At 41.5% G+C, this 14062-nt stretch overlaps 1 protein-coding gene across 3 annotated transcripts in view; it reads right to left on the bottom strand.

Moving 5' to 3' along the window:
• Positions 1-537: 537 nt before the first annotated feature.
• The window catches only part of arhgap10 (Rho GTPase activating protein 10), a 51884-nt gene continuing 38359 nt past the window's right edge, over positions 538-14062 (bottom strand). Inside the window, exons 20-23 of one of the 3 annotated variants that reach the window (XM_040023861.1) lie at positions 12334-12499; positions 7283-7384; positions 5771-5862; positions 538-2402 (exon numbers count right to left, since the gene is read on the bottom strand). In XM_040023861.1, the coding sequence (XP_039879795.1) occupies positions 2314-2402; positions 5771-5862; positions 7283-7384; positions 12334-12499 (449 nt within the window). In that variant the 3' untranslated portion in view covers positions 538-2313. Of the gene's footprint in view, positions 2403-4524; positions 5863-7282; positions 7385-12333; positions 12500-14062 lie in introns of those variants that run through there. The other 2 variants (XM_040023862.1, XM_040023860.1) reach the window with 2 other exon arrangements.

The following is a 14062-nucleotide window of genomic DNA, read 5'->3' on the forward strand; positions in this document are numbered from 1 at the left end:
GAAGATGATGAAGAGCCATAGGAGTGGGTGGCAGTGGTGGTGGTGGTTGTGGTAGTTGAGGAACTATTGTGCCCATCTCATTAGCTATGCCTCATTTCATAATGTTAATGTTACAGTTGCTTCAGGGGGGCTGGTGGACATGTGTCACCCACTAAAACCACTAAAAACCTTTAGTTTTTAATGGACAAAGCCTGCTTGTGTTTACGCTGCTAAACAACACATCAGCCCGTTCACTGGAGGCCTGAGTGTAGCAGGGGGTGCACTGATGGTAATTATGTAACAGAGGCCGAAGCTCTGGGTCTGGAGGCCATTTGGTGTGTTAATTACACAGATGTAGTCTAAGAATTAACATGCGTGAGGCTGAGATGTTAATGGATCAGGGAGTGGTGAGGAGGGTGGATTAGTGTGTTTTTCCTCCATAAAAGATTAACATCTATTTTTAATCCCTTTATGGAAAGTTTTTTTGGAAGTAGCTTTTAGTCGGAGGGGCCCAGCGCAGGTCAATATAAAGAGGAAGGATTACATTACACCACAGGGTTCAGTGTATGTGAAGTGGCTGCAGGATGAATCCGCATTTCATCATTTTATTCTTAGACTCTGTGGGAAACTGGGAGCCTTTTCAGTGACACAATGGATGAATCAGCAAAAAAACCACACACGTTTCACATTAATAAAGCTGCACATTTCCCAGACAACGATCTAAACAGCAAACATTCGTTATAACTCTCAGTCGGCACAATACGGCCATGAAATGTGTGTCGTTTAATAGGCTGTTGTGAGATTAGTCCAATAATTAAAGAAACTGTTAAAGACCTTAATTTGTCAAAAAAAAAAAAAAAAAAAAAAATTCAATAAATCATTTATCGTATTTTTTCATGACAAGAATATGCAATGCAGTGAAAGAACAAAAATAGATATCTTTATTTGTTTAACATTGATCAAGAAGTTACCCAAAGGTAAATTTTTAAAAAAGAGAGAGAGAAAAGCCAAGAACCTTTACAAACGTCATAAATCATTGTCTTAAATTATTGTAACCTCAGCTGCAAACACAAACAATCAGCTGAACCAAAGCTCTCAGACAAATGAAAGTGTTTCGCTGAACAGCTGAAGGATAAAATGTATTATGGTGTGCGCACATGCTAAAACCAAATCTAAATGACAACCTAAAAAAAACCATCCATTACTTAGCGCAGTAAATATACTTGGTTGTAACTCTTTAGGGCTTTGAACACTCGATGGATGCGAAACGGTACAAATATTTCAAAGTACTGCATTTCGTGGTCTCGCTCACAATAAAACACACATTTCCGATAAGTTAATAAAGAACTAATAAAAGTCAAAATTCAGACTTTCTGGGAGTGTCTCATTCCTTTGCTCTGAAGAACCTGAGTAACGTTGAACTCGAAAAACAACAAACCAAACGGAGGATTTGAGAAGAAAAACACTTGGTTTCGATCACCTGCCGAAATCGACTGCGGCTGATTGTCAGGTGTTAGTGTTTAACCCAACAGGTTCCATCGGGTGGCTAAGAGGCGTTTCTGAAAAAGTGCGGCAGCAACGATACGGCACTGTAAATTAAAATGAGAAAAAAAAAGAAGAACAAAACAAAACGTGCAATCAATGCGCCAATTACACAAAATACAATTACATCAGCAGTGTGCCTCCTTTTGCATGTCTATTCTCAAAAGAACAGAACATCGCAAAAGCGTATAAATGAAAAGTTCGCCCAATCGTTTTCATACACACCCGTACGCATGTTTACACCGGGTGCTTTGACTGTGAAGGCACAAAGGGTATCTCAAACAAATTTGCATGGATCAATGTCAAGGGCTGTGGGGGGTTGTGAGGGGGTCAATGTTACAGTGGTTTTGAGTGCTGTCATTCTACTTTGTGGTTTCTGAAGATCACCCTTTGACTTTGAGCTCATGGATACCATGTATAACAGGGCAGAGGGCGCTTAGAGAGACGCTTCTCCTCTGGTTCTGCTAAGTTCCTTGGATAGAGGCTACAGCATCTTCATATACAGCAGAGCACTGGAAGTGCAATCCCATTTTGCAATTACAATTGTCAAAAATCAGGTGAACACTTGGCTAAAATGAACAAACACATAAACATGCTTGCAAATGCATTGTAAAGTCTACTTGCCAGCAACAAACAAACAAACAAAAATGCACCAATAACATCATATGGTGTTGTCATTACTGATTGAGAAAATTCAGGGCTTCGATTGAACGAGGCTATCGAGGCACGTGCATCTTCCCATACTTCCCTCGGCGAACGTGATGAAATGTCCATAAATATTTCCTTTTGGTTCTACAGCATCTCCACATAGTTTTCAGGGATGAGGCCCCTCTTCCCCTCCAGCTCCCCCTCCAGCCAGCCCGGCTCCCTCGACTGGGTCACTGCAAGAGAGGACACAGTGTCACTGACGGGGGGGAACAACAGCATGGGAGGGGATGAGGGTGGGAGAGAGACAGAGGACACTGGGCCTCCAGTGAGTACACTGTTAAGAGAGTGTGGAGGGCAGAGGTTTAAAGGAGGATACAGCGATTATTCAGTTACAATAAACTACACTGTGACCCTGTTAGCAGGACAGATATGTCAGAAAGCAAATCCCAGGCTGCCTTGGAACATAAAAAAAAGACCATACAAATTTACTTTAAATCCAGTGGTCATTTTGTTTTCTTTTGGTCCTTTCAGTTTAGTCATTTTACTCAAAACTGAAAGAAATAAGAACTTAAAAAAAACAAAAAAAAAACCCTTTCATATGGGTATAGACAAGTTAAGTCATTGCCAAACCTCAAAGCAAAACAACCCGCTTTTAGAAGGCTTGCTAAAGTGAAATAGAAACTAATATCTCACTTTTTCCTGGAACAGAATGGGAATTTCAAAGAAAATTGTTGCGACCTCTGCGACCTTTTCGACATCTAGTATCTGACGTCACCTCACCATATACGTTTTATCTGTTGAGTTGTGGTGGCATTAAATGAAGTGCATAATGAGTGGTGTGACAGTTAGTTGTGAAAAGGGAAGCAAATGCAGAGGAGCTTTAAACCTATCGTTGTTAAACGGGCCACGGACCGTGAGTCGTTTGGTACTGGGCAGCGAGAGTTGAGGCTCAGGTATGAAATTCATGGTTTTCGGGGTTTTTAAGTGTTATTTTTTAATCATTTTTATCGTTAATTCGGTTTCCCTGTGTCTTTTCTCATGTGTTATGAATAAATCTTCTGTTTTTTGGTAAAAGTACTGGTTCTATTTTGTTGTATTTATCCGCGACACCTTAAAAGCCGGGCCGTGAAAATATTGTCAGACATGAACCGGTCCGTGGCGCAAAAAAGGTTGGGGACCGATGAGTTGAACGACCAGCAGGGGGCGACAGCTGCGGCTAGAAAAAAAAAAAAAAAGCCCAGCTAAATAAAAGTCCATGAAAACATGCCTCTCAGGTCTCTTACTCTGTGACTTGAGTGAGCATTTTCCTGATGAGGTTATGGACCCAATCCCTCATGTCAGCTCTTGTAAAAAACAACATGACATTCATTTTTAAATCATAGCACCATTTCAAACTGAGCGCATTGGAAAAAAGCGACAAGAAATTCAAAATTTTCCAGATGCAGACTTGCTGTGTAACATATACACTTGCCTTGCATTTTTGCAGAAAATTAGTTTTTAAAAAATGCACCGTGAAAAAAATTAAGCTGACATTAAGTGATGATGAGCTGATCCTGATGTTTCTGCACAAGAAGAGGAAGAAACTAAGATTCTGGGCTTATTTCTTCCTTTTTCAGGAGAAGACACCAGGGAGAGTTGAAGCTGTATGACGGAAGACGAAGCTTGAATGTGTATTATATATATAAAAGACACACTGAACCTCCAACCAGTTCACAAGTGGTTTCTGGCAGCTGTTTACCAACACTTGATGAAATCAATTGTAAGGAAGGTGTTGCACCAAAAGCCTGCTTGTGATCGTGTTAGTCTCTAGCAGATTGTTGCCCTTAGTGCGCTTGGTAGGCTAAGGTAGGTAACTACTAGCAAAGTCGCAGTAAAACTTGGAAAAAGTGCAATACAAACTGGAAACAGAAAATGTTGCCTCCAAAATAAAAGCAGAGAGTAGTTGCAGATAAGCTGGGCATGTTCCATGCAAGCCACCAGCCACCACAGCAATCTGTTAGCAACTAACACAATCGCAAGGAAGTGGAGGCAACACACATTTTCCACTCACAATCGTCGGTTGCCAGATGGTCATGGACTGATCTCTAGATCTGTGTGACTGGGGCCTTGTTTACTTGACCGTACATTGTGACACGTCCAAAATGTCAGATAAGTTAATGTCACGTGTTTAGCAGTCGCGTGACTGAAAAACTACAATAAAACTCATAGGATGAGAACAATTTCAATCGTACTCATGCTTTTAAAACAATGCTAAAATGTGTTCAAAATATGGAAACGTGGAACACAGAGAAAAGTTCTGCAAAAACTTTCTGCTGGAAAGATAAAACAAACTGGACATAACTCCAGTTCTTTTTAGTGTGAATGTAGCCCCCCCCCCTTCACCACCACTGACTGCGTGGGTTGGCTAGAGGGGGGTCAAGACTTCAGGCTTTCATTGCCATAGCCACCCCATGTCTCCGCCCCTGGGACCTGTCTTCCAGTGCAAGGACTGTTGTTAAAGGGCTGTTTGCATCCACTATGTTTTGAACTGTTATATATTGTATAGTATAATGGAACAACAACAAAAAACTTTAGGTCTCTAAGGTGGCTAAGAATCGAAGAATTGAAGAGAATAAATTATAAGCAAATAAGAAATGCAGATATGTTCTGCTAATTTTAAGGGTTAGGAAACATCAATATATGTCAACTTTTTCTTCACACATATACACAGACTTGGTAAAGAGTCAGACCTCTTGACCTTCTGCACATCTGCTATGCTCCAGCTGACTTAAGACCACAAATACATTTAGAAATAGAAGTGCAGCAAAATGTCAAGGGTTTTGAAGACACAGCAAGTAGATGTTTAGTTGATTAAAACCTCGGCACGTAACATTTATGTAACAATGTCAGTCGCCTCCTTTGAAGCCAGATTAAGTGCTGAAGGACACACAGATAGTAAACAAAGCTGTACAGAATGTGCTCAAACTTTCTTAACAGGATAACTGGAGATTTATGTTAAAATCCAAAAGAACCAACTTCAACAAAATAGTTATTTAAAACGTGAGAAAAATAAAACAGAGGATGGTTTAATCTGACTTTTAAAATATTATTATTTTCTTAATACTTATAAATCCACTTTCTAATAAATTAAGTGTTGTTACTGTAATCATGTTTTGAATGGCATGTACTCCTCACACCAACACTAAAATACAGATGCACCCATTTCAAACAGTGCAAAAATGTAAAGCTACGTGATCACAACAACCAATAAATTCTTAGGTCATATCAAAAGCATCTCCACAAGCAGGTTTGCTTGTACATAATTCAGTATATACACTTTATACTATCTGTGTCTCATAAAGGAGGGTTCTCACAAAAATGTAAAAAATAGGGACTCGAAAAATCCTCATTTCCTCTATGAGTGATTAAAGCTCAGTTGAGCTTCGACTCAGAGACACCACAGACCAAATCTGTGTCTCCTGCGCAGCCCTCCCTGTTCTCCCCCCTCCTTGTCTCATCTCTCTGTTCAATTGAAGATCAGATTGGCTGTTCGGTTTTCCTCCAAATCCAATATGCCAGGGCTGGTTCTGAGTGAGCGACTGGTGTAGGCGATAACACTTACCACCGTTGAATATGTCGCCGACGTGGAAGGAGAGCTCAGAGTCGTGCTCAGCCTCACATGGGTACACTGCCCTGGCTTTCCTGCTGGTGACACTGAAAAATGAAGGCAATCAGTGAGCTGGCGGAGCTTTGGGAAGGATTACCGCACAGTTCAATCTGGGCCCGGGGCCTGCTTGTTCATTCACTCACTAGCCTGAAACAGCAGAAATGGGCCAGGTTGGAAAATAAGAAAAAAAGTACTGAGAGAGGAGCTGGGCCACTACACAGCCTTGTCTTGCCCTATCTCTAGTCTAGACAGTCCAAGGAGCGAGTCAAAACACAGCTACAAGCACATGTGCGTGTGTGTGTGCTCAGACACAATGGGATGCAGCACTGTTTGCAGCAGATTTTGTACAGCCAAAAAGGAAAGCACACATCAGGTCTGCGCAGCAGACAACCATCTATGGTGAGATAATTAAAAAGTAGCAGGGGGATTCTAAAGTAGGTTTGCACACAAACACAGGTAGAAAAGAAATCTCCCTCCGCAGCGCTTCGGCTTTTAAATTCCCATTTGTGAGCTCAGAAGCTGCATTTTAAATCAACCCGATGTAAAAGAGCGCCGTCAAAGAAACCATATTCATCGCACCGCAAAGGTTAGTAAAAAGACGTATTTATGCCATTCGGTTGGCAAAAACATAAAAACCGTCTCCACAGAAAGCTTGTTTTGCCCACCATTGCAAAGTGTTATCTCGAACGCCAGCAACATTACCATGTAGAAATTGTGCCTTCAACGCACGATGCCCTGATAAATATTTCATATTCTTTCTGCAGAGAGGCAACAATGTAGGATGAGAAAGGAGAAAGAAGATATACAAACTGAAAAAAGTTTGTGGTCACAGAGTTGTCAATACAACAATGCTCAGCCAAGTTCCTGAATTCAGAAGAATTTTGGAAGAATGCACTCATGTGGAACCGCATTTGGAAAAACGAAGACTTTTATTTCGATGAAAACAACATTGATGGATTGCCCATAGAATTACCACGCTGTTTGCATACTCCTCAGCAACATCTGAAGGCACCGAGAATGAACTGAGCATTTATTTGGAGGCAGGCAGGGCAATTGATCAGTGCAATGGGCTGACTGCGTGCACAGTCCCATCCACTTCTCTCAAGGTACCATTTGAGGCTTGACAAAGGAGAAGGTTGCTGCTATGGCCAATGCTTGTGTGGCATTCAATTCATCAAAGGTAACCAAATCACACAAAGAGTGAACAACATTAAAAAGAAAAAGAAGGAAAATATTGATGTGAAAAGCTGCGCTGATGCTAGACGATTGAGACACGCAAGATAAGAGCAGCGAGTTAGTAACGGAGGAAGTGATTTAAAACAGGAAAAGAGAGTGAAAGAATTTTTCCGCATGACATTCAAACATGATGCGAGCGTGATAGTGAACAATTCAGACAAAACAGCACGGAAGAGAGGCCAACTGCAATTACGAAATTAGAGAAGAAACTAGCAAAGAGCCCTGTCTTACCTTTCCTCTTGCCTTTCTTTGTCAGAAGTAGCTTTGGTAGCAGCAGTTTGACGCTCTCCTGACGATCCAGGAGCAGAGCAGGAGGCTGCTGCTGTGGCAGATCTGCAAATAAAACAGAGCAGCTTAGTCACCACAGATTCCATAGTGTCGTCTGCTGACTGAAATTATGGTCAGCATTATGTAACCCATCGGTTTCCCTCTTTGGATCTTTGGATTTTTAGCCGCTGACGACTTGTTTTTTGAACACTATGAGAAAGGGGCGTCTCTGACTGGAATATTGCACAATTTATAGTTTATTTAATTCTTAATTCAACCATAAAGAACAAAACAAAACATTTAGACTTAGAATTAGCGTTTAGTGAGGTCATAAATCAAAAGAGAAGTAGGCTCATGTAACCACAGGCTTCTGTACAATCACTTGGTTTTGCAACTAGAAGAGTCACCCCCTGCTGGCCATCAAAAAGAATGCAGATTAAGGCTAAGGACATCTTATACATACAGTAATGTTGGCATACTACACTATAGCATGGGGTCACATTTCCATGAAAACAACACGATACCAGCATTAATGTTCTTGTTCACGCAGCATTATAATATAAATGCAATTGAAATATATGAACTCAAAGGTTTATTTACTCAAATGCGATTTTTTTGTGAGGAAAATGTGCTTGGTGTAAACTAAACATATACTGATCAATTTAATTTTATTTCACCAGATTCCATTAAATATAACATTTAGATATACAATATAGCAAAATCAGAAAGAAAACTTTAATTAGTTAACGTCACCATCTTGAGCTGATTTTTGTGTGTGTACCCCATGAAGATGTTCTCAAGCCACTATGCGTTTCTTTTCTTGGTAAAACCTGTACCTACAGTAGTGAGCGCAGGTTCTGCACAGTCACACGTTGACTGTAGTTTTATCTGTTGCAGTCGTAGCTGTGCTTTACACTCGTTGTCAGGGCCAACAAGTCTATGGCCGACCTGAAGGACTGAGGTAGGGGTCCTGATAAAGGGAGAGTGCAGCAGAGGAGAGCAGGAGTCTCAGCCAGGCATCCCTCTGTGCTCCATGCCTGCCCCAGGGCCAGTGCTAATACAGCACATAATGAGCAAATTGCTCCTAGCTGCCGCTCCCATAGAGACGTTAATAAAGGCAATTAGAGGGAGCAGCTGGGGAGGGGCTGGAGGTTGAGAGGATGTTGTGAATAGTGGTTACGTTGGCACTAGCAGGGGTGGGGGGAGAGATAGCCTTAGGGGAGAACATGGCTGGGGATGTTATGTGGACATAGGTGGAGGTGAACACAGCGCTGTGCTCACGTTTTCGTCCCACGCCACCCCCTCGCCTCCCGTAGTTGCTTTCTTCCCTCATTTCTTCCGCTGCTTCTCTCAGTGCTCTTGTCCATCCCCAGCGGTGGCTGTTCTGTTTGGGCCTGGCCTGACTGTGGGTGATTTATAGCTCTGCAGCAGCGTGGGGCCACTGTGGTGCTCAGCTGCTCCACATCAGCATGGGGGACAGTGCGCTGCAGTGCAGCAAATCCACTCATTAACCTGGTCCCAGGCACAACCACTGTCCGCCTGGGTGGAAGCCAAAAGAGAGGAGAGCCGAGGAGCGCCAACACTTGACCCACCAGCAGGTGAACTCACTCGCATACACGCCATATCCAAAATTAGATGATATTGAAAGGAGAAAATGTCAACATCCACATATTTCAGAAAAGTTAAATGATCTGTCTGACTGTTTCTCACAGCTGGGAAGAGGATTATGCAGCTCTGTGAAGATCTTTAAAATAAACAGATATCTAAATAATAATAACAGAATAAACAGTTAGGGAAATCAGGGAACGCCACATGGTTGCCCTAGAAACTTGTTAAATACATCAGAGGTAAATGGATTTATCCAAAAATTGCTTTCACAATTACAGCTAAGCCAAAGCGAGGGAAATCGTTTACCGTTTCTCTTCAGCAAAAATAGCATCGAGCATGAATTGCTCTTCGTTGTTTTTTACCCGTCACAGGCCTAGCTAAGCTTTTTCTGTAAAGATGATTAAATACAGTAAATAGGGACTTGAAAATGCAGTGCATGAAAGGCCTGGATGAAAATCCCCTTTCAGATGCCGGTAATATTTATCACAAGAGTTTTCTTTAAGAGTATTAAGTTTCAAGTTGTGAGGATGTGTATGTATATTATATTGAGCAGAGGGCATATTGTAAAAACTAAAGGGCATCATTATATCAAACTCAAACAATATTGCAAACACGGAATTTCAAAGTGAACAGCACCTGGAGGTCTTCTGGTTTATCGTTATAAACATTGGGGTTATCACACGTTATCACGCATTGCACAGCAGAGGGCTGCTGCTTCTCATTACTGCAGGAATTTCAGCCTGGAGGATCCAAGCCTTGTTGATCCTGGCGTGGAGCTAACATGGGGATGAGCGGGGCTATCGACCGTCTTTCTACCAAAGGACGAAAGGCAGCGGTGGGATTTAGTACTGTTTCTAGTAGAAAGTGGGATCAGACCTATAGCCGAGCTGCTCGCCCAGCAATCTCCAGTTTGGGTGGGCAGGAAATAAGCTCTGATCCACCATTTTATGATCCACAGCTGTCTGCCAGTGGGAGGCTTGGAGGGCTGGAGGTGGGGCAGCAGCACAGAGATAGAAGGAGGCCAAAAAAACAAAAGAAAAAAAAAAGGCCAGAAAATGTAACCTCATTGGGCAGCACTTCGGGCAACCGAGCCGCTGGGAGAAGCTGTGAGTGAATTCAGGGAGAAGAGGAGAAATGAGGCAAGACATGGAAGTAGACAGAGAAGATAAATCGTGCAAATGCCCACAAAGAGTTACTGTATGATACAGTGAGTCAGGATGCATTTTTTTTGTATGACCATGCAGATTTTTGCCATGCTGCAGGACAGAGACTAAAATATGTTCCTTTCCAGGTGCGCCTTTGAGCACGCCAGAGAGCAGATAACACATTTCTGAGAGTGGCTGGAAGTAATGCAGCAATTGCCATCCCTACTGCTCCTTTTGGCTACGACTCACGCCGAATCCCTGGGTTCCACGCCAGAGAGCTGCTGTGCTAACAGGTCTCTACCATCTCACATGCTAAGATTTATGAGCGAACAAAGCCAGGGCGACACCCTGTGACATATGGCGCAAGTCTTCATAAAGGGACAGGGGCTGCGGCTATAAGGGTAAACAAGATGAATATCTCCCCAATGTCAATACGATTTACACGGCCAACGCACGGCCACCTGTCTCCCAAACAAATAAGAGCCGAGATTTACGACCTCCTCCTGGTTGCTCCTTCCGTCCTCCAACATGATGCCACATATGTGGGAAAGCACAAAAAAATAAATAAATAAAATACCCACAGGGGAAAAAAATAGAGTTGGTTACATAAGGGCTATAGAGCCTTGTCTGTCTAATCCTGCAACTTAGAAAAAAAACTAAACATGCCTACACTCACAGGCGGGCAGGCACCCACAGAGGTCACAGAGAGAAGAATCACATTGTCCTCTGTCAAGGTGTGAGGAGGATTTGTTTTTATTTTACAACTCTTTTCAGCTGATGGAAAAGGAGAGAGGGACAGTGAATGAGGGAAAAAAAGACAAGTCTATTCCAAGGTGAATGTGTAGACATGACACAGCAGAGAGTCTAACATCTGCAGCATAACCCAATAATTCATCTCTCACATCAGCATTCAAGACAAGTCATAGGCTGAAAACAACAAAAAGGACCAAGGACTTAGCAGTGAGGACAGAAAGGAGAAGCCAGCGAGGGAGAGAGAGAGAGAGAGGCATGGCAATGCATTCCAGCTATTAATGCATTTCCCATCTAGTACAAAAGAGTAATAGCAAGAACAATGGGGCTGACACTCCAATAATTAATTCCACTTTACCTTGAATAATCTGTTATTTAATTAAACTCAAAAATGGCAACTGTGTAATGTGCATTACAGGTTAGCAAACGCGTGATTCACACGAGAACTGAGATGCTCGTTTTCCACGATTCACAATGTTCAAAAATAGGTAAGTGTGCATTATTAATAATGATTGTTTTATCTTGCCAAGTATGCTTTTTGCCCAGAGTTGTAAAGAGGGAGCTGAGATGCAGCTGCTAAGTGCAGAAAAGTGCAACTGCTTCCCATGATGAATGAAACCCAAAGTGTTTACATGAATTTCCTTTTTAATAATGTCCACAGGAAGAAGTCGCTGGACTTTTGGCTTAGAGTCGCTATTCTCAGGTTGTTGCTGAAATATGTGCGCTAATATTCAAAGGATTTCATTCTTCATTTTACTCCGCAAGTGTGCATCAAAGTTACTGTCGAGCCAGATGATGCAAAACTGAAAGGGCGTGAAAGGGAATTTCAATTTTCTGTCAGCTGAGGATGACCAACGGTGCCCTGAATCAAACGCTAACATGTTGCTAAAAGATGTGCTTTTCTAAGGACGTTTTCAAACTGGACGAGGGGAGCATCGAATCCCCAATGGTCTGATTAATCTACACCGGTTTGAACTGGAAGACAAAAAACCTAAAATCCAATTGATTTAATGGAAGATTTCTGCTCCAAAAACACTAACAAGAGACTAAAAAGAATATGAATATACATAAGAACAGGTTCTCACAGAATCACAGTAACCACGTCAATACAAAATGCAAGTGAATAAAAAGCCTACAATTAAAATAATGTCCTTCTCTCTTATTTGGAGTTTGCCTTTTCCTCTGAATCATCCCCTACACTTCTGAGAAGTTCAACGATTCATATGTTAAATGAATCAATACATTAAGTGAGAGGAAATTGGCCCAAAGACTGATTACCAGACTAACAGCTGTGCTTTGGAAGCAAAGACCAGTTAATTAGAAAACACTCTAATCAAACATTAGTTATTAAAAACAGAGTTTACCTTTGAGAATGGGATAACTTGATGTGAAGCACTACTAATTTGAAATCATTTTCATTTGTGGCCTGATAGCTGAAGATCTCACCTCACAAACATGCATTCTGAGCGCCCGCATGCGACATATCGATTTGAGACTTAGTGAAGAACTCACCCGGAGTTGCTGCCTGAGGAGAGGCTGGCATTAAGAGGGGCGTGGTCACTCTTCTCCATATTCACCTCTGAGGCCGAGGCTGATGATGACTGCGATGATACAGATTCATTGCTGCCCATTGATGTCTCATCTGGAGCTGGGCTGGAACCGTCTCCCACTGTTGACACTGGGATAAACAATTAACATGTGTTTGTTTGAGTTAATTACATCTTTTTAAATAATTTTAGTCAACGGTAAAAGGTTCAGTCTACTCAAGCTCGCCGACGATAAAACAGATGAATAATTTATCAACACATGAAAACAATCCTGCATCAACAAGGGACTTTGTAAATCAAACTGCTGTCAAAGCAGGCGAGACTTACAACCAAGTTTGTGTTGTTCGTTACACTTGTGAAGTCATAGACAGGAACCTAAGAGACAGCTGGGAGAGCCGAGCTCTTGTTTTTCACTTTTACTGTGACGTAAAGATTGTGCTTTTAGGAGATGAGGGAGGCACAAAAGGATAAATGTAAAAAAAAACCCAAAAAAACCCCCCACAAAACAAAACCAATAAATACAACATTTATCTTTCCCCCAATAAATACATCAATTATGAAAATGTCTAAGAACTGGCTTTGTGTACAGTACAGTGATAAACTCTTGAGAGCCACCCTCATTTCTTTATATTTTGCTAATAAAATAGGAAATGTGTGCAGTGATTTATTGAAACATGTGCAAACATACATGGAAGTACAATATATAGGCCAAAAACAGAGTTTGTACATTTCTAATGAACTTGAAAGTCAATATTTGGTATGAACACAGCCTGATCTTTCTTAGGCGGCTGCTTCAGGAATAGTTCTCCAGGCTTCTTGAAGGACATTCAAAGCTCTTCTTTGGATGTTGGCTGCTGGCACTGTTCTCTCAAGATGATCCCACACTGCTTCAATAATATTGAGGCCCGAGCTCTGGGGAGGCCAATCGATGACCAACAGTGTTACACTGTGAGTTTTTCTATCCAAGTATGCTTTTACTGCGCCGGCAGTCTGTTTGGGATCATTGTCATGCTGAAAAATGAAGCAGTTGTTGTTACAACTTGCTTCCTATACGCAGCACTAGATGTGAGCAGAATATTTCTGCTAGCCTACTGTTCAAGTCTTTTGTTTAGAGGTGGAAACCCATCAAAATAAAGTTTGCTTAGAAGGTGGTGATGTCAGGATATAAATCTGGTTGTAAGAGACAGAAGATGGCCTGAGGGTCTGCACCAAAGATTAATTTATACTGTAAATCATGCAAAGCTTCTCTAGTGGAAAAAAGTTAAAGTTAAAAGTTAAAAAAAAATCTATTGATTAAACTTGAGACCACTTTATAATGAGAATGAGTTCAATTTATTTTATGCATTATTATATAATTTTATCTACAGATTTTGACAGTACAGTTTTTTGTAAAGTGCTCTAAGAAAAAGATCACATCTGATGAAATCAATATTAAAAAAGCAAAACACACCCAACAGTAATAAACTGGCAGCTAAATCTTTAGCACCTTTTACATTTTAATTAAATCAGTAACAAACATGCAAGTGATCTGTAATCATCTTGAGAATAAGAGCCTTGTAAACCATAGTTGTTGGAAAGCTTCCTGACACAAATACTCTGATTAATGCACCTCTCTACGCATGGCGTGCCGTCACATCTGCGAGGATATCAGACACCCAGCACGGCACGTAGACTCATAAGAAGAGTCACACGCA

Source organism: Simochromis diagramma, unplaced genomic scaffold (genome assembly GCF_900408965.1).
Source record: "Simochromis diagramma unplaced genomic scaffold, fSimDia1.1 OVJJ01000302.1, whole genome shotgun sequence".
NCBI lineage: Eukaryota > Metazoa > Chordata > Actinopteri > Cichliformes > Cichlidae > Simochromis > Simochromis diagramma.